General features: G+C 52.1%; 1 protein-coding gene across 2 annotated transcripts; it reads left to right on the forward strand.

Annotated features, from left to right (window-relative positions):
- The first annotated feature begins 1,662 nt into the window (after positions 1 to 1,662).
- WTIP (WT1 interacting protein) lies at positions 1,663 to 25,411 on the forward strand. 2 transcript variants are annotated; one of them, XR_008960138.1, is made up of 8 exons: positions 1,663 to 2,499; positions 7,822 to 7,923; positions 18,811 to 18,878; positions 19,035 to 19,097; positions 19,246 to 19,392; positions 20,220 to 20,271; positions 20,908 to 20,976; positions 24,075 to 24,119. XR_008960138.1 is itself a non-coding variant. In XM_026484321.4 (8 exons), the coding sequence occupies exons 1-8, from the start codon at positions 1,824 to 1,826 to the stop codon at positions 24,213 to 24,215; spliced, it is 1,302 nt and encodes a 433-aa protein (XP_026340106.2). In that variant the 5' UTR covers positions 1,670 to 1,823; the 3' UTR covers positions 24,216 to 25,411. The 2 variants fall into 2 exon arrangements, 1 of the variants encoding a protein (XP_026340106.2); XM_026484321.4 differs by having other exon boundaries at positions 1,670 to 2,499; positions 19,262 to 19,392; positions 24,075 to 25,411.

Below are 25,411 nucleotides of genomic sequence, written 5' to 3' on the forward strand. Positions count from 1 at the left end.
GATGGCTCCTCTGGGTATTTGCTCCCCCAAATGCTTGCATCCACCTGTGTCTGCCCCCCACACCCTGAGCTTGGTTGGCTGGCTGGGTGGGTGGGTTGGAGTCCTGCAAGACCTGAAAGGCACTGGGTGGGAGTTGCTGGGTGAGACACTGCTCAAACACCAACTGGGGACAATGGGCCACTGCGGGCTCCTCAGCAATGTTGAGGCCAGAGGTCCTCCCTGGTCAAGCTGCGCCAACACAATCCCGCATTCAGGATCCCTGCTCCCTGCGACACTGTGGGCAACTTCCTGAAATTCTCTGAGCAGAAGGGGGTGCCTACAAAAGAGAAAATTCTTCCACTCAAGTCGTTTTCCTGAATCCATCAGGTTATGACAGATAACGGTTTGCTTTTCCCTACAACCTGTTTTTAGGTGACAAACGGGCGCCTCGGTGGCTCAGTCGTTAAGTGTCTGCGTTCAGCCTAGTGTGTGATCCCAGGGTCTTGGAATCGAGACCCGCACCGGGCTCCCTGCTCTGCTCAGAGCCTGCTTCTTCCTCTCCCACTCCCCCTGCTTGTGTTCTCTCTCTCGCTGGCTGGCTATGTTAAATAAATAAATACAATCTTAAAAAAAAAAAAAAGACGACGACAAGGACTAGCTTGTGTTTTTGGAGACAAAGCCCTAGTTAACTCTCATTCACCGCTCCTCCCTCCCAGTGAGGTCCCCAAGGCCCCACCAGGTCCCAGTACCTGTGGCAGCGCAAGTGCTTTCACGTGCCTCCGTGGTGCCTCACCCAAGACCCTGAAGGCAGGTGCTGGAAAAACGGGGTGTCCTCGCAGCTCTTTGTGACTGCCTGTGGTGGCCACATCTGGGGCTCACCGGTCCACTGGCTTAGCCTGAGGCCTGCTTCCGGCCTGGCCTGGCCTTGGGGGCCTGCGCACAGCGACCAGGCGGGAGGACCAGTCCCCAACCAACCCCAGCTCCCACCACTCGGCGCCCTCCCCACCAAGCAGTCGGGACCCCCCGCCCCCCCACCGATGCGCAGCCACATGGCTCCCCGACGGGCTGGGGGTCAAGGGGGTCACTGGAGGTCGTGGGGGGCGCATCTGCGCGAGACGCACAGTGTCCTCCTGGGTCCCGGAGCGGGAGCCGCGCTTCAGCCCCGGGCTGAACTAGTCCGGCCCAGCGCCTGAAACTGTGGCGGCGCTGGTTACTAAGATGGGAGGATGTGGGAACCGTTTGTCAACTGCTCGTATTTCTTACTGCGGCCAGACTGGGGGAGCCGCCTCCAGCTCAGCCCGCGGGAATCCGGGACCTTTCCAGAGGCCCGACGGCCCTGGCGCACGGCAGCGCCCGCCTCTGTCCGCGGCGCCACAGCCGCCGCTTCGGCCCCCGAGGCCAGCTCCCCGCCACACGCCCCGGCGGCCCGGCCCGGCCTGGCCTCCGCGCCCCTCCACGCTCCCGGCGAAGCGCGGCCACCGCCGCTCCGCCGCCGCCGCCACTCCCCCCACATTCCAGAGGCCGCAGCGCCGTCTCCTTCCTCGCATTCCTGCCCCCACAAAGGAGTCCCTCCGCCCCCCGCGCGGCCGCCGGGAGGAGGGGGCGCGGCCCGGCGCCTCGGAGCGCGCATTCCTCCGCCGCGCGCGCCACTCAGCGGAGCGCCGCGGCCCCCGGACCGCGCGTGGCCGGCGGAGCGACCCCGGCCCGGCGCCGGCCCCGCCCCGCCCCGCGCCCAGGGGTCCCGGGGCGGGCTCCGGGCTTGGGGCGGACGATGCGGCGGCGCGGCCGGAGCGGCGGCGGGAAGCGGAGGCGGAGGTGACGCGCCGGGGCCGGCGGGCCGGGCCATGCAGCGCTCCCGGGCGGCCGCGGACGAGGCGGCCCTGCTCCTGGCCGGGCTGGCCCTGCGGGAGCCGGAGCCGGGCGGCGACTCTCCAGGCCGGGGTCGGCGGGGGCCGCGGCCCGGGCCGGGAGACGAGGCGGCGCAGGCGCTGGGCCGCAGAGGGAAGGGCGGCGGCGGCGGCGGCCCCGAGGCCGGCGCGGACGGACTGAGCCGTGGGGAGCGAGGCCCGCGGCGCGCGGCGGCCCCCGAGCTCAGTGCGCAGCCTGCGGGCAGCCCGCGGGCCAGCCTGGCGGGCTCTGACGGCGGCGGCGGCGGCAGCGGCAGCGCCCGCTCCAGCGGCATCAGCCTGGGCTACGACCAGCGCCACGGCAGCCCGCGCTCCGGCCGCTCGGACCCGCGCCCCGGCCCCGGGCCGCCGTCGGTGGGCAGCGCCCGCTCCAGCGTGTCCAGTCTCGGCTCTCGCGGCTCGGCTGGCGCCTACGCCGACCTGCTCCTGCCGGGCGCCGGCCCCACGCCGGCTCGCTCCCCGGAGCCTGCGGGGCCGGCCCCCTTCCCTCTGCCTTCGCTGCAGCTGCCCGCGGGCCGAGAGGGCGGACCGAGCGCGGCGGAGCGGCGGCTGGAGGCGCTGACTCGGGAGCTGGAGCGGGCGCTGGAGGCGCGCACGGCGCGGGACTACTTCGGTGAGCGAGCTCGGCCGCGCGGCCCTCCGCGCGCGGCGCGAGCCCCCAGCCGCCGTCTGGGTGGGCCCGGCGGAGAAAAGCGTGTGTCTCGTGGGGCTGGGCAGAGGGGGTGTGAGTGCGACCCGCAGGGTCCGAGCTTGATTTGGAGCAGCGACTCCGCCTGTGAGCCTCCGGCCGAGGAAGGGGTTCTGGCAAAGTGAGTTGATAAACTCACTTAACTTGAAGAGTAAGTCATGTCAGCAGGCGGCAAAAGCCGTTTTCGGATCATTTCTTCTTCATCCTTAGCGCCTGCCTCTGTCCATCTACACTGTGCTTTGTGATCGGGCGGTCACCCCGGCAGTGTAGGACCCCGCCGTGCTGGTGTTCCCGTAACTCCCAGCAGTGTGGGGAGTGGACAGGAGCAGGGAGGTGGCGTGGGCCAGGTACCACCGGACCCTCCTGACCCGAAGCTTTGGTAATGACAGTGACGGGGGCCAGAGTGTGTGAGGAAGGGGAAGCCCACCCTGAGGTGTAAGGGGGCCAAGCCGGTGTTACTGGGCTGTCCTCACTCTAGGCTTTTGTGCTGCGTATCTGGGCTGTTTCCAAAGGGAATCCTGCTTCGCAGCATTTGCAAGTCCACCAGTCTCTGACAGCCTTCATTTCCCAGTCTGACCATGGCCTCCCCATCCCTAGGTCTTTGGATAACTCGTAGGACTCTCAGGCGTGAGGTCCCTTCCTCCCGTGCTGATAAATACGCAGGAAGGCGGAGGCACCTGGCTTTGAGGGGATGGGGGCGGGAGCGGCCATCCTGCCCAGCAGGACGGAGGCTGTCCCGGGGTTTGTATCTTTCGTGCATTCATTGCAGCCAGCAGCTCAGGACCGCCCTGAACTGGATCTTGAGGGAGGAGGAGGCTCTATGTGACAAGCTAGATGGGGGCATTCCAGGCAGAAGGAAGAATGTGGGCCCAGGGAGGCAAGTAAGGATGTGCATTGTTCCACTCCGCGCCCAGGGTTGCCGCCTGGCAGGGCTCAGGTGTTCAAGGGAGTGTCTGGGCCACAGGGTCGTCTGCCTTTGCAGGCGGTGCTCGCCGGGAAGGGTTTCAGGCTCATCTGGGAGCGTTGGGATGAGAATGTGTGGTTTGGTCCGTCTTGCGGCTGCCGTGGGGTGGCCTGAAAGTGCAGAGATGGGTTAGGAAGCCGTTGCCTCTCATGACGGGCAGGAGCCAGGAGCCGAAGCTGCGGTGGTCTTCTGAAGAGAACGACTCCCATGCTCTCTCCCGGCGGGACTGCTGGTCTCCTGTTCCGTGCACTGCAGGGCCCGGGGCCGGGTGGGTTCTGTGAGCCTCCGCAGCTGCTCATGGGTCTTTGTGCGAAGCGGAGGTGGCCAGACCCAAGCAGGTAGTGGGAGAGTGCAGGGCTGAAGCTGATGGGTCGACCTCTCTAAATCGCCCATGGGAGCCACTGAGGAGTGGGAGGCAAGGGGTGGTAGATCTTTTTCCCCCCAAGAGAAGCCAGATTATTTTCCTAATTTATAAAAATATGGGCAACGATCTGCTTGAATTGCTGATAACTTAGTGCTGATATTTGAGTTTTTGGAGCTATAAAAAGTGGCAGTTTCATACAGTTCAGCTTGAATACTGCATAGTTCTGCAAAAGGAAGTCTGCAGGTAGCATGAGCTCAAAGGGATGTCTGATATTCCACACCCTCAGTGTGTTTCTTCCTCTCTGTGCCATCCGCCCTTCTCCTTGGCCCTGACCTCCTGGTCCCTCTCTCTGTTCATTGACATCTTTGGAACATTCCCATCTCTCCTCACCAAGTTCTGCCACCCTTAGCCAGCCAACAGCCTCAGGCTTCCAGAACTTTTTTTTTTTTCCCAGAACCTCTAACTTTAGTGACCTCCCTCCCTTCTCTGGAGCCACCTCCCCCCAGGGCCACACCCTGTTTTTGGTTCACTTAGGCAGTCTTCAGTTCTGACTGCCACCAGGTCTTACTCGAACTCGATTCCTCTAATCCCCTCTGCCTGCAGACCCCTGACTCTGAGTCAGTGCTACAACAGCACCCTTTTTTGCTGCTTTACCGGGGGGTGGGGTTATGGTCTTGAACCCCTGTGATCTTCTGGGCACCACCCCTCGCCCTGAGCCTTGGTCCTTTTCCCCTTTTATTCCCTCATCAATCTTCCTGGCCCTCTGGCTCCTGCCCTTGCTTTCGACTTCGCTGAGAAAATTGAAGTCAGCAGTCGCAGGCTGCCTGTTACTCTCAGGGTGTCAAGTCCACGTCCAGATCTGAGGACCACAGTCACATCACCTCCAACCCCCGCCTCCTCCATCTTCGGCTTTCCTCTTTCCACTGGCCCTTTTTGTTTGGTTGTAAGTATGTACAATGGTCTTCCGTTAAAAAGAAAAGAAAAGAAAAGAAAAGAAAAGAAAAGAAAAGAAAAGAAAAGAAAAGAAAAAAGGAAAAAGGCAAGGAAAAAGCAAACGTACACTTGTATGGCCGCAAAGTCTCGCTGGCATGCTCACCTCTTCCCATCCCAGCGTCTGCTTGGCATTGCCTTCGCTCTCCCGCCTGCAGTCTCCCCTCAGCTGTCTGTCTCCCCTCGCAGGACTGAGCCAGGACGCTGGTGACGCCCCAGCCCTGCTGGTGTTTGCCAGGCCTCGGTGGTCTGGTCTCACTGTTGGAGTCCCCTCTCTCCAGAATGCTGTCCTCCCTGAATTTTGTGTGGACTCCATGCTCCTGGTTCTCTTTCTTCAGTATCTTTTTATTAAAGTGATGCCAGCACATATTTAGGGAAAAAAAGCAAACGGAAGCAAAAATCAATCATACAAAGTCATAGCCTCTCCTCTTGCCCCGCCTCCCGTCCTGCTTCCCACGGGCTACTGACTTTCACTCTTCACCGAGGATCCTGGTAACTTAGGAAAGTGACAAGGTTAGGTGTTCAGAGTTGACGGATAAGAGTAAGGGGAGGCAGTGGGTCATTTTCCCTTTAGAAAGATGAGCTAGCAGCAGTTTGCGGGATGGACTGTTGGGGGCCAGGCCTTGAGGATACTCTTGAAATGGCCTTCGGGATGGGAATTGATGACGTTGAATCAGGCCAATGGGAGTGAGGGGAGGGAATGAAGTGGAAATTAGGGAACAGAGGAGCTGAGATTCAGAGTTGGAGGTGACAAAGAGACAGTAGACTTGGGTGCTCCCTGAAACTGAGCTATGTGCCAGGGCTGTTTCCTGAGTGGGGAATCCAGAGCTCTCTTCCGGACCTGCAGTGGTCTGGGCCAGCTGGGAGGTGGATCTGTGACTCAGGAGAGCGGGCTGGGCTGGGGCAGAGCGCCCGGAGCCCTCGACAGCGGTGAGGTGTTGCTGTGGGTGGGACACTGGGGAGCCCGGGAACAGCTGCACGGGAGACCTGCAGGCCTGGTGTGTTTGGTGTCTGCATTTTCAAGACATTTAAGGTAGTAATTCATTTCAGCATGGAAAGATTTCACACACAAATCTAGATTTCTAGCTTCTTTTGAAAATGTTGACTCTAGTAACTGTGGGCCTGTGTTCCCACCCAGTCGCCATCCACAGTCGAGGCTCTGTTTGTTCTCCATTCACCTGGGTCCCCATCGGCCACCTTTGTGTGCCTGCCTGGTTTTGAGGGCATCTGAGCTGGCCCTCCTTCCCCTGGGGAGGCCGAGGCATGGGAGGCCCAGGTTGTGCAGGGAGCTCCCACTAGGGCTGGGATGGGGGAAGAACCAGAAAGCTAAGTGTGGGTCAGATCCTGGACACGGAAAAAGAGGAGCTGATCGACCTCTGTAGCAGGATTAGATGGGAAGCCCGGAGGTCTGCACAGTCAGGAGAGGGCTGAGTGTGCGCTGAGCTCTTCTGACTTGGGTGGCACCGATGGGGGGAGAGGCTCAGCCGTGGTTAAAGGCTAACGAGAGATCTGGGAGAAAGCAGGAGGGGGAATGTGAGAGCAGCATGTCCTGGAGCAGCCAGCAGACTTAGAGTCTAAAGGGCCAGTGGAGCCCATTTTCATGCCCTGGGGGGTATGGGAGACCCTGGGTAGCTGAAGGGGGCTTCTGGGCTGGCCGCCCACGTTCTGGGTCCCTGGCATTGCTAGTCACCCTTTTCCTTACCTCCCCTTCCCTGCCTGCTGGGCACTGTGCTGCTAGGGGTGGCCCCGGATTCCACCCAGTAATCCCAGATGCCTGCCTGGCCCCTTCCTCCTTGATTTCTTCTAGACCTTAGCTCAAACGTCACCCTGCCCCCCGGGGCCTTCTCCTTCGTCATCCTGTTTAAAACTCACACACTCAGATAGATACTTAGTCAGCCTTATTTTCCTCCGTAAGACTTATTTACCTGTTACCATCTGTCCCCTCCATGGGTGCAGAGGCTCCTCGAGGCTGGGGACTTGGTGCATGGCAGAATCGCTGGCACCTAAACTGTGGGGCATGTGGCAGCCTAGCAATGTTGACGTGCTGGTTAAACAAGAGAATAGATTCACCTGCTACAGATGAGGAAAGCATGGCTGGGAAGCCTCAGCTCGCTTTCTTTCTTTCTTTCTTTCTTTCTTTCTTTCTTTCTTTCTTTGTTTCCTTTCCTTTCTTTGTTTCTTTATTCTTTCTGGCTCAGAGATAGCAGAAAGGATTTCCTGTCCATCCAAGAACAGGTCAGTGGTGAATGACTTTCTGTTATAAACACATCATTAATAGGGGCGCCTGGGTGGCTCAGTTGGTTGAGCATCTGCCTTCGGCTCAGGTCATGAACCCGTGGTGCTGGGTTTGAGCCCCACATCAGGCTCCCCGCTCAGCGGGGAGTTTGCTTCTCTCTCTCCCTCTGCCCCACTCCCCCCTCCCCGCTTGTGCTCCCTCTCTCCCTCTCTCTCAAATAAATAAAATATGTTTATAAAAAAACATGTCATTAATAAATTTTAAAAATTATTTACTGAGAGAGAGAAAGAGCATGAGCACAGGGGCTGGAGCAGAGGGAGAGAGAATCTCAAGGAGACTCTGTTGAGCATGGAGCCTGACGTGGGGCTTGATCTCACCACCCTGACATCACGACCTGAGCGAAAACCAAGAGTCAGGCACTTAACTGACTGAGCCACCCAGGCGCCTGGCATGTCATTAATATTTTGATGCAAGGACAGTGTTGGCGAGCCCTGACTCTGGGCCAGCTTCTCTGCTTACGTCTTTGAATCTTCAACCAACCACAGGCACAAACCCCAGGATACCCTTATGGTTCCCACATTAGCCATTAGTGACTGAGTGACAGTCGCCTTGGGAAGTTCATTCGCCCAAGGTCGGGCGGCATCAGGACAGTCATGGTGCTAACCTCGGCTCTCTCCTGTCTCCCTCCCATAGGCATTTGCATCAAGTGTGGGCTTGGCATCTACGGAGCAAGGCAGGCATGCCAGGCAATGGGGAGCCTGTATCACACGGATTGCTTCACCTGTGACTCCTGTGGTAGGTGACCCCTTCCTTGCCCTCTTGCACCACGGACCCCCTTGTACTCAAGTCCCAAGCAGATGGACTACCCAGCTCTGGCCCAGGTGGAGTGTGGAGGAGACTGAGTTGTAGCCCCTTTCCTTGCAGACCTGGCCTCTTTGGGAGGCCCAGGCCCCTGGGAGATCTGCTGGGCTGCAGGGAGGGAGGTGTGGAACCATGGAGGAGAGCCTTTTGCTGGCCACAGGGAGAGGCTGACCCTGGGGAGCCTCGGCTTTGGGCCTCCGTCCTGTGCAGGCTACTGATGTCTCCTGGGTGTGAGGCTGATATTTCTTTTCCCTGCAATGTATTTTTCCCCCCAATCTTACACACAGTATTAACTATAAATGTTAAAATTTACCCTGGACAAAGTTCTTTTTTTTTTTTTTTTGTAGTTTTTTATTTTTTTTAAAGATTTTTATTTATTTATTCGACAGAGATAGAGACAGCCAGTGAGAGAGGGAACACAAGCAGGGGGAGCGGGAGAGGAAGAAGCAGGCTCATAGCGGAAGAGCCTGATGTGGGGCTCGATCCCATAACGCCGGGATCACGCCCTGAGCCAAAGGCAGACACTTAACCGCTGTGCCACCCAGGCGCCCCTGAACAAAGTTCTAAAAAGAAGAAGTAGCTATTATCCAACCAACCTCATAAATCTGTGCTCTTACTTCCACTACTGTTCCTTCAGGCTTTGCCTCTAAGCGAATATCTTTTGTTTATTTACACTAAGCATTTCAATATTTTATTTTATAGAAGTGGAATACATGCAGTGTTAAGTCAGTCCTGAGAAGCTATTTTTGCAAGAGCAAAAAACTACTCATCTTTCCACTCCTGGTCCCAGTTCCCCAGAGGCAACCACTTGGTATTTTTTTTAAACAATTTCTAGAATCTAGTAGACAGTTCCATATCTGTAACAAGCGTACACTGCTGTGTTTTTTTTCTTTTCTTTTTTTAAGATTGTATGTATGTATGTATGTATATATGTTTGTATGTATTTAGCGCAAGCAGGGATGTGTTAGTTTTAGACTGACTTTTGCTATGACGGACAAGGAACAGGTTCTTACACTGCCCGTTTCTCTTCCTTCCATTTTCTCAGCGTCTTCCCATCATCAATTGTGGTTAAGTCAGTAAACCTGGTTTATGTTGCTTTGACTGTTCAAAAATTCACTGCAGAGCCAAGGATTATACTGTGATTACATCCCTTCCCCCCGCCCAATAGTCTTTTGCTTTTCCTGGAGTTTTTCTCTTTTTTAACCTTTTTTCCCCTCGTATTGGCTTGTTTCATCGTATCTTCACTCCCCCCTCCCCAGGCTCCATTATATAAGGCATCCCACTGAGTTTCCAGCGGAGGCTTCTCAATCTGAGTTGGTTGCTCTCTGGACCCCTGTGGAGTGCCCATTCTGTGTCTTCCCGTGTAGACCCCCTGCGTTGACTCCACTGTTTCCTGGAAGCTTTTAGCTGGGGATGATGGAGAAGCTGATGAGGAGGCTTAAACTCAAAGAATATTTTTTGGCTCAATAGGGCTGGTTTCAGGTTGGGATTGATCTAGCGGCTCAGGCCCTATGAGTAGTTTGGCTGGGTTTCTGTTGGGTTTGGCTTTTTCCTTAGGGCAACTTCTCTTATGGTGGTGAAATGTCTGAGGCAGCTTGAGACTTCCTTTGGCACCCCACTAGTCTAGAGGAAGAGGGGGCCTCTCTTCTGGTCACGTTTTTGGAAACTTCTTTTCCAGAAAGCACCTAGCAGGTATCTCCTTGTATGTCATTGACCAGAGCATCTCACACATCCATTCCTGAGCCAATTTCTTGGGTGGTGGGGAGGACTATGATTGACTGACTGACTCGCCTGAGTCTCTGGATGATCCCATAATAAGGGAAGAGGAGTTGTCTTTATGCTCATCAAGCCCATCCATGGATAATGGGAGTGGATTCCAGGTTTCCCTAGATTGAACCAGGTTGTCTGAGGTAAGGTTAGATACTGAACGACTTGGAGGAGAAGGAAGGAAACAAGGCTGTGAAGCATTGCCTACAACATTTTGCTATCGTTATCTAAGAAAGGGCACGTGGGAGGTCAGCGTTCTGAATTCTGCTATGTCTAAAATGCCTGTGTTCTACCATCATACTTTATAGTTTGGGAATAGATTTCCAAATTTGAAACAATTTTCACTCAGCATTGTTTGTTTTTTAATTTTATTTTTAAGTAATCTCTACATCCAACATGGGGCTTGAACCTGCAACCCTGAGACCAAGAGTCATACTCCCCAAGGACTAAGCCAGCCAGGCACCCCTCAGTCAGCATTTTGAAGTAATGGTTTTATCTTCCAGCAGCCACCGTTGCTGCGACATTCCGATGCCACCCTGATTCACGTTTGTGTGTGTGTGATCCCGGTTTTCCTTTGGGGAGCTCTTGGAGGAGGACTGTCCTGTTGCATAAATCCTGGCTATAATGGCCTCTGAAGATGGCCGTGTACTGCACAGTTCCAGGTGGCACCATTTACGTAGCTATAACACAGTGGTACTCCTTATTTAGGATATTTTATTTACGTTTGGTATAGGCTTTTAACCATTGTGGTTGTGCTGGGCACACACAGAGCCCTATTAGACTGGAGATTTGCCCCCTCAGTTCGGGGGGAAAATTTTTTTGGTACTATTTATTTATTCCTCTCTTTTTTCCTCCAGAATTGAATTTACAAGTGTATAATCAAGATAATACATTATGTCCGAGTTTATTTGAAGAATACTAGGGTGGGTTCACATGAAAAAATTCATTAATGTAGGAGCGCCTGGCTGGCTCAGTCGATAGAGCATGTGATGCTTTTTTAAAAAAAATATTTAATTATTTGAGAGAGCAAGCGAGAAAGAGCATGAGCAAGGGGAGGGGGAGGGAGAAGCAGACTCCCCTGCGGAGCAGGGAGCCCAATGCGGGGCTTGATACCAGGACCCTGGGATTATGACCTGAGCTGAAGGCAGACGCCTAATCAACTGAACCACTCAGGCACCCCAAGCATGTGACTCTTGATCTCAGGGTTATGAGTTCAAGTCCCACATTGGGTGTGGAGCCTACTTAAAAAAAGTTCATTAATGTAATTCACCTCGTTAATTAATTAAGGGAGAAAAATGAAATGTCATCTCAATAGGTATAGAAAAAGCAATTGGTAAAATTCAACATTGATTCATGATGAGAATCCTTAGCAAACTAGGAATAGAAGACCAAAAAGGCTAAGAATAGTCAAGATGATTTTGAAAAAGAGCAAGTCGGGGGAACTTCCACTATCAGGTGTCAATATGTATTGTATAGTTACACTGATTAATTTCATATGGTATTGGTGCAGGGCTAGAGAGACTAGTGGAACTGAATGGAGAGTCCAGAAACAGACCCATGTCTGTGTGAACACTTGATAGGTGATATAGATGGCATTGTAGATGGTTTTGGGAAAGTTGGTTATCCATATGAAAAATCAGATCAAATCCAGGTGGGTCAAAGACTTAAATGTATAAAGAAAAACTTGACAATTTTAAGAATAAATATAGAAGCATATCTTTACCAGTCTTCTGGTAAGGAAGTTTTGTTTTGTTTTTTCATAGAAAAAGAACCAAATATAAAGGAAGGGATTAACAAATTTGACCAAATCAGAATTAAATACCCTGTTCATTAAAAGGCACCATGAAGCACGTGGTGAAACATGTATACCTTCCAAGGATTATTTTCCAGAATATTTAAAATACTTTCACATATCAATTAGAAAAAAAGTACTGATAATTTAAAGTGTTCTTTTATAGTTTGATGTGTGTAAGTGTGGGTTTTCTTTTATTTTTCCTATTTGGGATTCATTTTGACTTCCAGATCTGAAGATTCAGGTACGTATGTATGTATGTATGTATGTATGTATGTATGTATGTATTTGGGGCACGAGTGGGGGAGGTGGACAGAGAGAGAGCAGCAGAAGGAGAGGGAGAAGCAGACTCCTCACTGAGCAGGGAGCCTGACTTGGGGCTCGATCCCAGGACCCTGAGATTATGACCTGAGGCGAAGGCAGAGGCTTAACTGACTGAGCCACCCAGGAGCCCCTGAAGATTCAGGTCTTTTATCAATGGGGAAGATCTCAGCGATTTCATTTTCAAAAATTGCTTCTCTCCCATTCTCTCTATTATTTATTTCCAGAATTCAAATTAGGAATATTAGACTTTCTCATTCTATTGTGCCTTTTTTAAAAAAAAGGTTTTATTTATTTATTAGGGAGAGCATGAGGGGGAGCAGAGGGAGAGGGAGAGGCAGGGCTCCATCCTAGTACCCTGGAATCATGACCTGAGCTGAAGATAGACACTTAACGGACTGAGCCACCAGGCACCCTGTATTCTGCCTCTTAATCTCTTACTCATATTATCCATTTCTCTGTCTCCTGTTCTGTTTAATTTCCTCAGATCTGTCTTCCAGAAGCTAGAATCCAGATCACTCATTTTTTCTCTTCAGCTGTGTTTAATCTCCTTTTGAACTCTTTCATTTTTTCATTTCATTGACTGGATTTTTTTTCTTTTATTTCTAGAAGTTCTCTTTAGTCCTTTTTTCAAATCTGCCTCAACATTTTTGATAGTGTCTTGCTTTTTATCAAGATTGAAAATACATGAAGAATGTAAAACACACTAATCTCGAGTGTATTACAGCTTGATACATTTGTGCCTGTCTATGTGCGCATGTAATCACCATTCAGATCAAGGTGTAGAACATTTCTGTCACCCCAGAAGATTACCTTATGCCCCTTCCAGTCGTCAGTAGATGACTTTTAAGCTGTTTCCATAATTTGGTGATTAGAAATAAAACTGTTGTGAGTATTGTGTCTATGTCCATGGACGAATCTCTATACTTTTCCTTCCTTCCTCCTTCCCTCCCTCCCCCCTCTCTCCCTTCCTTCCTTCCTTCCTTCCTTCCTTCCTTCCTTCCTTCCTTCCTTCCTTCCTTCCTTCCTTTTTTCCCCTTCTTTCCTTTCTTTCCATTTTTAAGCTATATCTACACCCAGCATGGGGCTCGAACTCACAACCCTAAGATCAAGAGTCTGTGCTCTACTGACTGAGCCAGCCAGGCCTTCCTATACTTATTTTTTAGCAATAGAGTTTCCGGTTCCTGACGTCTCTTTAATATATGTTGCTAAGCAGTTTACCATAGTAGATGAAGCAATTTATTATCCCATTGGCAATGTATTAGAATTCCGGTTTTTCTTCAATCCCGCCAGCATGTAGCATTGTCAGTCTTCAGCCGTTCCAGTGGGGGTGGTGTGGTATATTAGTGAGATGTTAATGGGAATTTCTCTGATGAGTAGTGAAGACTCATATACCTTTTTAAGTCTGTTGGCCATTTGTATGCCTGTGTTTGTAAAATGACTGTTGAAGTCTTTTGCCCATTTCTAAATTGGGTTGTTTGACTTTTATTGATTTGTAGGAGTTCTGTATGCATCTTGGATGCCGAGTTCTGCCGTGGATATATGTGTCGTAAATTCTTTTCCTAACCTATTCTTGGTTCATTACCTTCTTAATGATGTCTTCTGATGAAGAGAAATTCCTAGTGAAGTCCAATTTATCTTTGTTTGTTTTCAGTTATTGCTTTTAACATCCAAGAAGTCTTTGTAGTCTCAGGGTTCGGACATCTGTTTTTATTTTGTAAGCATATTAAATACTCGTATTCTGTATCTAATAATCCCAATATCTGATGTCTTTGAAGTCCTACTTCAATTGTTTATTGTTTCTCCTCACTCTTGGTCATGATACCTTGTTTCTTCACATGTTTTTAGCATTTTTGATTGTGGAGGTCTGTCTGTGGGAATTGGGTGAGGTCTGTGTGGCGGGGGATTTCCCCAGCAAGTATTTTAAAACTTGAGTAAGGAAAGTTTTAAACTTGAATAGGGAGCAAAATTGTTTTTCTTTTATGAGTATTTTTACTCATGGACTTTTATTCATACCATGTTTTGCAATACAGTCCTTATAATCTTTTTGATGCACAAATTTGGCCTGACGAGGTCCCTTCGAGTTGGTCTCTGTGTCCTTTTGGCAAGTCTCCATCGGTCTTTGAGCACTTCTTTACTGTGGCACAAGATTTTTCAGGTTGATCTTTGCTTTTCGTGTGTAACTGAGTTCAATTTACAGATGGTGCCGCAAACCCATCTTAAGTATGTAGTTCAGAGACTTCGGATACATGTGTTTATACATCTCACACCCATAACAAGGATACAGAAAAATTTAAACACCCTAGAAACTCTAATCTTGCCCCTTTTTAGTTGATGCCCAGTGTTTCCCATCACACCTGCCCAATCAGTGTTCTGATTTCTACCACCATAGATTACTTTTGTCTCTTCTAGAACTTCATATAAATGAAGTCATAGATTATATAATATTTTGTGGCTGATTTTTTTTTTTTGGCTAAACGTTATTTTTCTTAAATCCCTGTGTCTTTTTTAAAAGATTTTATTTATATATTTTTAAAGATTTTATTTATTTCTTTGACAGAGAGAGCACAAGTAGGGGGAGCAGCAGGCAGAGGGAGAGGGAGAAGCAGGATCCCTGCTCAATGAGGGGCTCAGTCCCAGGACCCTGGATCATGACCTGAACTGAAGGCAGACGCTTAACGACTGAGGCACCCAGGCACCCCTAAAGATTTTATTTTAAAGTAATCTCTACACCCAGTGTGGGGCTCAAACTTACAACCCTGAGATCAAGAGTTGCCAGCTAGGCTCCCCTAATCCACATATTAGTAGCTCGCTCCTTTTTATCGCTGAATAGGATTTTCTTGTATGAATATACCACAACTTGTGGTATGGTCACACACTGATAGATTGTGCTGTGAACAACCTCGTACAGGTCATTTGTGGACAAATGTTTTCATTTCTCTCTCGGGTAAATTCCAAGGAGTGGAATTTCTGGGTCATAGGCTAAGTGTATGTTTAACTTCATGAGAGACTGCCAAACTTTTCCAAAGGGGTTGTGCCATTTTCATACTCCCACTAGAAATGTTAGAGAGTTGGGTTATTCTGCATGTTTGCCAACAATTGGTATTTCCATCTTTTTAATTTTAGCCATTCTAATGGATGTGAAATGGTATCTTGCGGTTTTAATTTGCATTTCCCTGATGACTAGTAAGGTTGAGCTGCTTTTTGTCTGCTTCTTGGCCATTAACATCTTCTTCTATGGAATCTCTTCAGGTCTTTGGCTCAGCTTTTGAATTGAGAGTTACTGTAAGTCTTTTATTATTTAGTTGTAAGAATATATATATTCTGAGTACAAGTTCTTTTCAGATGTATGTTTTGTGAATATTTTCTCATAGTATTTTTCTTTTTTTTAAGTAGGCTCCAAGCCCAGCATAGAGCCCAGTGTGGGGCTTGAACTCATGACCCTGAGGTCAAGACCTGAGCTGAGATCAAGAGTCTGACACTTAACCAACTGAGCCACCCAGGCGCCCCTATTGTCTTCCTCCTTCCTCCCTCCCTCCTCCCCCCTTCCTCCCTCCCTCCCTCCCTCCCTCTCTCTCTCCCTGGCTCTCTTTCTTCTTTCTTCTCTCTTCTCTTTTTTCTTTTCTATTCTTTTCTTTTCTTTTTCTTTCTTTCTTTCTTTCTTTCTTTCTTTCTTTCTTTCTTTCTTCTTCTTTCTTTCTTTCTTTCTTTCTTTCTTTCTTTCTTTCTTCTCTCCCTCTCTCTCTCTTTCTCTCTTAAAGGTTTTATTTATTTATTTGACAGAGAGAGAGACAGCCAGCGAGAGAGGGAACACAAACAGGGGGGAGTGGGAGCGGAAGAAGCAGGCTCCCAGCAGAGCAGGGAGCCTGATGCGGGGCTGGATCCCAGGACCCTGGGATCACACCCTGAGCCGAAGGCAGATGCTTAATGACTGAGCCACCCAGGCGCCTCCCTTCCCTTCCCTTCCCTCCCCTCCCCTCCCCTCCCCTCCCCTCCCCTCCCCTCTTAGATTTTATTTATTCATTTGTCAGAGGGAGAGAGCACAAGCAGGGGGAGCAGCAGGCAGAGGGAGAAGTAGGCTCCTCACTGAGCAAGGAGCCAGGACCCTGGGATCATGACCTGAGCTGAAGGCAGATGCTTAACCGACTGAGCCTCCCAGGCATCCCACCCCTATTTTCTTATAGTATAATTTAAAAATATGTTTAATGATATCTATATCTATCTATCTATATTTTTTTTAAGTTTACTTATTTTTTTTAGTAATCTCTATACCCAACGTGGGGCTTGAACTCACAACCCAGAGATCAAAAGTCACATGTTCCACTGACTGAGCCAGCCAGGTGCCTCTTAGGTTTCTCATTTTTATGTTTAGGTTGATAACCCACTTCATATTATACTTTTTTAAAAATATTTTTATTCATTTGAGAGCAAAAGAAAGTGCAAGAGAGAGCACAAGCGGGGTGGGGGGGGAATGTGACAGAGGGAGAGGGACAAGCAGACTTCCCGCTGAGCAGGGAGCCCAACATGGGGCTCATCCTCAGGACCCCGAGATCATGACCTGAGCTGAAGTCAGACACTTACCTGACTGAGCCACCAGGCGCCCCTCATAATATACTTTTTTGTATAGTGTGAGGTGAGGAATTGAATTTCATTTTTGTTCTGTATTTCATTTTTTTTCTCCAGTTGTCACAGCACCATGTGCTGAAAAGACTTTGCTTTCCCACTTGTGTGTTTTTTTGAAATATTTATGGGCCTATTTTTGCACTCTGTTCTGATCTTTTTGTCTTTCTTTACCCCAGTGTTACACTGTCTTGATTACTTGAAGTCTTTTTTTTTTTTTTTTTAAAGATTTTATTTGACAGAGAGAGGCAGCGAGAGAGGGAACACAAGCAGGGGGAATGGGAGAGGGAGAAGCAGGCTTCCCGCTGAGCAGGGAGCCCGATGCGGGGCTCGATCCCAGAACGCTGGGATCATGACCTGAGCCAAAGGCAGACGCTTAATGACTGAGCCACCCAGGTGCCCCAGATTACTTGAAGTCTTAAGATAGGTAGTGTAAGTCTTCCAGCATTGTTGATCTTTTTGAAAGATTATTTGGCTATTCTAGGTTCTTTGTATTTTTATATAAATTTTAGAAATGGAAGTGGGCCCTCAACACAAGGGTTTGAAAGAAGAAAAACAAAAGAGAATTGGCATGTCAGTTTCCACAAAAAAATAAGAGTGCTGGGATCTTAATTGTGTGGCCCTGAACGTCTAGATCAGTTTGGGGAGAATTGATATCAGAACATTTGAAGCCACGGAGAGGATTGTCAAGGACTGAGATTCTCTTCCCCCACTTGGAAGCCGACATGTTCATCTGCCGTGGTTTTGCCGATGCTGACTGAAGACACGAGCCTCCTGGGGCCGCAGCTCACAGCCCCGCAGGCAGGATGAGCTTCACGTTTAAATCATTCTGCCTCGAGGCCCACAGGGGTGATGCAGAAGGTCCCGGGTGGATGTTGCACATGCAGTGGGTCTACGTCAAGGTTAGGGAACCCTGAACTTAGGGAACCCTGGTGTTTTAAAATGGGCAGTCAGCGAAGCTCTCTGCTCCTTGTTTCTGAGGAACACGTTGTCTGTATTATACTGGCCAGCAGACAAACCTGCTTTCTACGTCAGAGGGCGATAAGCTATCTCCGTTGTCTAAGCAGTGTGTTTCACACATGTCCTCGGGGAGGGAATTCAGAATGAACGCTGCCGGTCGCCTGTAAGATGTGCAGAAACGTGAGAGCGCCAGCAGAGAGCTGTCTTCCAGCGGCGGGACATCGCTCTGTTCACGGAGGTCTTTCGAAATTTCTCTCAGCCAAGTCTGGTGTGGCAGAGTGAGGCTGACACACAGCTATTATTAAATGTATCCTTCGGTATCTTGCAGGGTTTTTTGGATGCAGAATATGCAAAGATGTTTGGTTTTCGCCTTCTGACCACCTATCCTACAACCGTGGTGAACTCTATTAGTTCTAGTAGGGTTTTTTTTTTTTTTTTTTTTTGGGTAGATTCTTACGATTTTCTACATAACACAATCATATCACCCTGATTAAAGATAGTTTTACTTTTTACTTTCCGACTTTTTACATTTTTCCCCTGCTTTATTGCACTGCCTGGGCCTCTAGTCCAATGCTGAATGCTCAGGGGAAAAGCATCTCACGTTGCCCCTGATGTCTGGTGTCAGCTGACGGCTTTTCGCAGGTGCCCTTTAGCAGGGGGAGGAGGCTCCCTGCTGTTCCTGGTCAGGCGCTGTGGTCCTTCTCTGATGGGATGCCTCTAATGGCGGTGCCAGGTCTGCTGGGGCTCCTGTTTCGACAAGGACACCTCTTTCACTAGGGCCTTCTTACCTGGTGAGAGTTGTACTTCCGATATTCACAGATTATGACAATTCATTCTGAAACGTCTGCTCTGAGCTCCACTGAAGTGAATGTATTTTTTTTAACATTTTGAAAAAGATTTATTTATTTGAGAGAGAGAGACATGGAGACAGAGACAGAGACCGGGAGGAAAGGGCAGAGAGAATCTCAAGCAAACTCCGCTGAGCACAGAGCCTGATGTGGGGCTTGATCTCATGACCTTGAGATCATGACCTAAGCCGAAATGAAGAGTCCACCAACCGCACCACCCGGGCATCCCTGAAGCAAATGTATTTTTAAAAATTAACCAGAACAGCAGTTTACATTGCAAAACACTCCTTCATATATTTGCTTTGACAGCCTCTTACAGCAATCTGTCAATGTGTTTAATTTTTAAAAAATATTTGTTAGAACAGTAATAATCTGATATTAAAGGGAAATGTTAAAATTTGCCCGTAATCTGCTTCTCATCTGTTGGAGGAGAGTCCTGAGAAATGGAAGCAGGGGCCCCATCCCCAGGTTCCAGCGGCCCAAGGACCCCCTTCTCGATCCCCATCCTTGCAGGCAGACGACTTCGTGGGAAGGCGTTCTACAACGTGGGTGAGAAAGTCTACTGCCAGGAGGACTTCCTGGTGAGTCAGAGCTGGGTCTCGGCTAGCGCCAAGGGTGGGAGCAGGGGAGGCGACCCTCCTGCTTCACATGGAGACCTGGGGCCAGGAGGCAGGTGCTGGCTGGGCAGCAAGGGCCCCTTTGTCACATGACATTCTGGATCCTCTGTCCCCTCTCAGTACTCCGGGTTCCAGCAAACAGCTGACAAGTGTAGCGTGTGCGGACACCTCATCATGGAGATGGTGAGAACCTCCCCCAGCCTCCTGGAGCCCCTCTGCAACGGGTGGTCTTAGGACCCACCCTTTCACCTATGGCAGACCTGCCAAGGGCTCAGAGCCAGAGCCTCTTCTGGGGGCTATGCTGAGCCTTCCGTCTGCACTGACCCTTCAGTGCCTCCCACCCCCAGATCCTGCAGGCCCTTGGAAAGTCCTACCACCCAGGCTGTTTCCGGTGCTCAGTGTGCAACGAGTGCCTGGACGGGGTGCCCTTCACTGTGGATGTGGAGAACAACATCTACTGTGTCAGAGACTATCACACGTGAGTAGCCAGTGCTGGAGGGCCTCAGGTGGGACTCCCGCCATTTCTCCTGCCTTGCCCGGAAGCAGTTTTCCAACCTGCCTGTCTGTGTTCTCTCCATTGTTGGCCTTGCCACTTCCAGTGACCCCTTGTGCACTTAGTGGCTGGGGCAAGGCATGGATCTCTTCCTTGAGCCCTCTCTTGGATGATTTAGCCACCTGCTGTCTCTTTCCTCTCCCTGCCTTTGCCTTCATGTTCCCCCTCCTCCTGGGGGAGGGGGGTGGGGAACTCTCCTGGCTGCCCCTCCCACATCTGTCTCTCTGCTTCCAGGGGTGGGCTAGGCCTCTTCTGCCCCCGGTGGGGGCTTGGTCTCTGCGGCATCCTTTCCCTGCCTGTCTGGTATCCATGTGAGCAGCCAATCCATTCTCCCCTGCTGTGGCTCCAGGCCCAGCCCTCAGAGCTCTGGTCCGGTGCTACTGCCTTGCATGGTGTGGGTGCCCTGCACAGATCCCTGGGACTCAGTGTGGAGCCAGGCTTTGGAGGGGTCTCAGCGAGGGGAGGCCCAAACCCGGACATTAGGGGAGAGGGAACTCACAGGGAGCATGAGGGAGAGGGTAGAGAGAACCTGAAGCCATCCTGGAGGAGGTGATGGGGTGGATGTGAATCGGGGAGCCAGATAAAAGGCCAAGATGGCACTATAGAGGCTGCATCCTGCCCAGTGTGTCCACACAAGGAAAGGGGTCCTGATGTTTGGGCCATGTCAAGGGGCTGCTGTGGGTGGGTCTGCCTCGGTGCCCTTGGCCTCTGGCCACTCAGCTGGTCACTTCTGGTTTCCTTTATTTCTCCAGGGTTTTTGCACCAAAATGTGCCTCCTGTGCCCGTCCTATCCTCCCTGCACAGGTAGGAAGCACTCACTTGGAGGTGATCAGGTGCCTGGCCCAGCCCGGCCTCGGCCTGGTTCTGCTCAGGTTGGCCCTAGGTCTTGGGAGGGGTGAGCAGATGCTCCTGCCCCATATCCCTCAGGGCCGAGGGTTGTGCTGTGCCCACAGGCACAAGTCCCTGCAGGAGTTAGGGAGAAATGGTGGCCGTGGGCTCCACTGCACGTGAACGGAAGGATCGCCCCCGGGTCTGATAGCGGTGCGGGTGGTGTGGGGCGACGTCCTTGGGTGGGGCAACACTCTCGGCATCGCTGGTTCTGTCCCAGGCTGGCGTGCCTGGGGAAGCAGGCCTGGCAACGGTCTTAGGTGACTGCAAAGAACGGAAAAGAACGAGTGTACGCACACTGACGCCCACGTGACGGCTCTCGTGGCCGGGCATGCGCGCTGTTGGGGGGGGGGGGGGAGCTGTGGGACGACGTCAGCGCACGTGTCCCCCGCTGACGCCTCTTCCGCCTACGGAAGCGCCAGAGTCCGTGCTCACGTGGGCGCGAACGCACGTCTGCCGTGGCAAGACCGTGTCGTGTAGGCGTGTGCACCGCACGCAGGTCGCCTCCGACGCCGGAGTGCTGATGGGGTGCAACCCCGTGTCGTCCTCCAGGGCTGTGAGACCACCATCCGTGTGGTGTCCATGGACAGAGACTACCACGTGGAGTGTTACCACTGTGAGGTGAGCCCGGCCCCCGCGGGGATGCTGGTGGCTGGGGCAGCGCCCCTTCGCGGGGAGCTCCTTTTCGCTCGGGTTCTGTCGGCCTTCCTCCTCCTTTATGGTTCTGCCCCATTCGCCCCGCCCTCCCCAGGGAGCCTTCTCCCTTCGCCCCAGCGTATGTTCTCAGCCCGTTTCCCACTCACAGTCACACATTTACTTAGGATTTATAGCGTGTGGGGTGCTGGGGATGTACGGAGAATAAAAATAGCCCCCACTCTTACGGCAGCGATAAGTGCTTGGGCAGGATCTGTATAGGGTCGGTATTGCTACCAAGGTGACTTGTCAGAGTCCGCAGGAGGCCTCGGAGAGTCAGGGGAGGCTTTCTGGAGAAAGTGACACCCAAGCTAAGATTTGCAAAATGAATGCTCTATCCAAGGAGGCCCTAAGAAAGGCGTTTCCAGGCAGCGGAAGCAGAATGTGCGTAGGCGTGAAGGTGACTGTGTCGTTTTGAGTCACGAGAAGTTGGCAGGAGCTGGAGACATAAGGCTATACGAGCTGAGGCGTGTGGACTTACCCCGAGGTGGGAATGATCGAGAAGGATGACACGATGGCATGAGCGTTTTGGAAAGGGTGCTCTTTGCCCTGCAGAGAATGAATAGAGGAAGAGGGAGTGGGGCTGGGATTCCCTGAGGAGGCTGGTGGAGTCAATGTTGTGGTTCTGGGTTCAGGGTAGGACACTGAGCTGTGTGATGGTCAGGCAGTTAAAAGGGACTGGCCTTGGGCCATGACTGGACATGGCAATTTGGGGTGTTCATTAGGACCCCAGCAGAGAGCGGGGGTGAGAGGTAGAAGGGAGAGATGCTCTCATTTGGGACACTGGGGACACCTGATGGAGATGTCCTTGGGGCAGCTTAGACATGCTTTGGTTCAAAGACTCTGGCTGCAGGTGTAGGAATTCAGGAGTTGTGGGCACTCATAGCTCTCTCCTCTCTGATACTCTGCCCTGTGGTTTCTCATTGCCTTGGCCTCCCCAAATTCTCAATGCAGGGAGACCAATGGGCCCTCTTTGGGCAGCCTGGACAGTCTCTCCAGGTAGTAACTTGGGGCACTTGTAGGGCTCACCTCACGAATCTCCCTTCCCTCAGACATCACTGACCTGCCTTGTCTGTCGTCCAGGGTCTGAGAATCAGTGTTTCATAACATTTACCTGTTTTCTCATTGTTAAAGGTAGGCTGGGAGATTCAGTCTTTGTTCACGGCTGGAAGCCTGAGGCCGATCATGAGCATGTAGGTGAAGCCGGGGGAATGAATGAAGTCTTCCAGGGAGAGCCGTGAAGTCAGGAGCAGAGGCTCAGGATAGCCCAAGGAACACCATCGTTTAGGGGGTGCATGGAGGCAAAGCAGCCATGCGGGGAAGCCAAGAATGAGTGAATGGAGGTAGGAGAAAAACCGAGAAAAGCACTTTGGGTTTAGGGCTCCAGTGAAAAGCAGGAGGGAGTGGCCATGAGAAATTTTCAGCAGCAGTCAAGGGTCTGCTTGGAACCAGGTGGCCTTGGTTGGGGCAGGTGGCCCAGTGGGAACTGGAGTCCTGCTGGGGGACCAGGGAAGGATGAGCAGGAGCAGGCGTGGCCAACAAAAGGGCCACGGTGTCCCCTCTGACGATAACAGGGCACCGTGTCTGCTGTCCTGAGGACTGTGATGTCCCTTGGGGACCGCTAAGCACAGGGAAGGTTGATGCTGATAACCAACCAACAAGGGCGCCTTCAGGTGGTGCACAGCCAGAGCCTCAGGACTGCTGTCCCCAGGGAGACCCTTGGCTAGGAGCAGGTGTCTCCAGGCCCTCTTGCTCGGCTCCTTCTCATGCGTGGTGGTTCACAGCAGGGCCTGGTCAGGGGCCGGTGGCAGGACAGGGAGATTCCCAGGACATGACTTGTGTGGAGCAGGGCAGGTGTTGGTCTCAGGGCCTTTGAGGAACAAGTGTGAAAGCAGGTTAGCCCTGGATGTGGTCAGAGCGTGACCAAAGGGGTCTCCTTGGGCTGGGGGCAGAGGAAGGAAGAAGCTGGGCAGTTCGCCTTGCCCCAGTCCTGACAGCACACCCTCCACGCTGCCCTTCCTGCTTCCTGCCAGTCATTTACTGAGGTCCCAGAAGAATCACACAACTTGTTAAACAGAGACAATTCGCTTATAAGGTATACTGCAGTGGGAAAGTGGTAAGGTACGGGACAGAAAACACAACTCCTTGTTTACTGGATGTCTCCCGATTTTTCTCCTCCATCTCTTAAGGTGCTGGGGTCAGGTGTCTGACCTACTCCCCCTCCCCCCCCAGTCACCAGTCACCGCTGTGTGGTGGGATCTGGGAGACAGTCCTCACTGGTCATTGTCCTGACCTCTCCGTGGCTTTTTGCATGTGGACCCTCTGTCCGTGACTCTCTTCACTGTCCCCTTAGGACCATCCATTTTTGGTTTTCCTAATTTTTGTTTTCCCCTCAAATCCCTCTGGCTCAGGTCTTCCTCCTCTTTCTGCTTCATGTGGGAACCTCTACGGCTCAGCTGTGGGTCCGCTTCTCTTTTCTAGTTATCTGCTCTCCCCGGGAGACATAACCGGTTGTTGTTGTTTTTAAGATTTTATTTATTTTAGAGAGAAAGAGAGTGAGCAGGGAAAGGAGCAGAGGGAGAGGGACAAGCAGACTCCACCATGCTGGATGTGGGGCTCGATCTCACCACTCTGAGATCATGACCTCAGCCAAAATCAAGAGTGGGAGGCTCAACCGACTGAGCCAGCCCAGTGCCCCAATCGGTTGTTCGTTGTTAAAAGCCATCAGATTTCTGTGTTGAGCCCCCCCCCCCCCCCCCCCGTGGACCGCCCAGCCCTCCCCGCAGATTCCAGGCTGATGTCCTGCTACCCCCTCCTGGCTGCTTCCTTTGGGAGTCTAAGAGTTATCTCCAGTTGGCTGTGACCGATACTGGGCTCCAGATCCCCCGCCCCCAATCAAAGCCAAAGTCCTTTGCAAGCTGCACGGGGGGGGGGGGGGGCCCACAGATCCGCCCCACCCCATTACTCTCCGGTGCCCTCCCGAGCCCCCTTGCTTACTCGGGGACCGGGGCTGTGTTCTTCCCTAGGACTGCGGGCTGCAGCTGAGCGGGGAGGACGGACGCCGATGCTACCCCCTGGAGGGCCACCTGCTGTGCCGCCGCTGCCACCTGCGGCGCCTCAGGCCCGGCCCCCTTCCCTCACCTGCCGTGCACGTCACCGAGCTCTGAGCGGGGAAGGGGGGGCCCCAGTGGGGCAGCGCGTGCGTGCGTGTGTGCGCGTGCGTGTGTGAGAGAGCGCGCCCGGGCGGGATGGGTGACTAGGTCAGTGTCGGAGCTCCGTGTCCCGGAGCGCGGCTGCCGTGCTTCCGCACCGCCCCCTCCCCCAGTGCCACCGAGCTGCCGTCCGAGGGGCCGGCCCCGCGGCGGAGCTGCTTCTATTTATTTACCGTCTGTGCCTCCTCCGGCCGCCTCCTTCCTTCCGGGCCCTGCCCGGACCCCGTCCCTCCCACCCCCACGCCGGCCTTTCGTTCCCGGGCCCCTGCGCCCCGCGGCCTCGGGCCGGCTCCCAGATTGCGTGCAGGGGCGCGGGGTGCAGGGCTACCTTCCCCCTTCCTCCCACTGGCCCCCAGTTTCCCGATTCAGAAGGGGCCCCGTCTCAGGCCGCTCCTGGGGGGCAGGGGTGGTCTAGCAGGCGGGGGTTGGCAGAGGGCGCGCGGGTTTGCGTGTCTCATAAGAGCCTTTGGTGGGTGGGAAGGGTGTCCTGTGCGGGTGGGGTCACAGGAGGGGGTGAAGATGATACCCTTGGGAAGTGGAGGGCCTGCAAGGGAGCCTTGCCTTTGGCCACAGTGAGATTGGGTCCCCGGGATTGTGATGGGTGTTTTCAGCCACCGTCCCGCCCAGGTCTCCCCATCCCTGGCTCCTGGCTTGGGTACCGCCCCTCCCTTCAGCCCCCTCCACTCTCCATCCTTCAGCCTTGGGAAAAGAACCTTCTCACGCAAATTCTAGCCACAGGGCTCTCGATCAAGAGAAACCACAAGGGGGCGCCCTGTTCGTGTGGCAGGGCGAACACCTGTTGCAGGAAAGCTCTGTGTATTAGGCTCCACGACAAAAGCGTATGATTTGACTTAAATTAAGTTTTTCCTTTGAGAATATTTTCATTTTCTTTAAGAGAATATAGTTTTCTTCTAAAAACTTGGCCCACGGTTGTTATTTCTTAGAAAAATTACGAGAAACTCACAAATGTCCTCTTTGGAGATCATGTGGCTAGTTTTCAGGTGGTAAAAATGTTGTATTTTAACTATTTTTGTATAAATTCCTCTAAAACCTCAAAATATGTGTTTGCTTTTCAGACTTCGGAATAATGTGGGGTTTTGTTTGTGTCTGTGTTTGAAGAGCAGTGACCTAATAAATGTGGTTTGGGGAAA

The sequence above is a fragment of the Ursus arctos genome, unplaced genomic scaffold, assembly GCF_023065955.2.
Source record: "Ursus arctos isolate Adak ecotype North America unplaced genomic scaffold, UrsArc2.0 scaffold_19, whole genome shotgun sequence".
In the NCBI taxonomy this organism is placed as follows: domain Eukaryota; kingdom Metazoa; phylum Chordata; class Mammalia; order Carnivora; family Ursidae; genus Ursus; species Ursus arctos.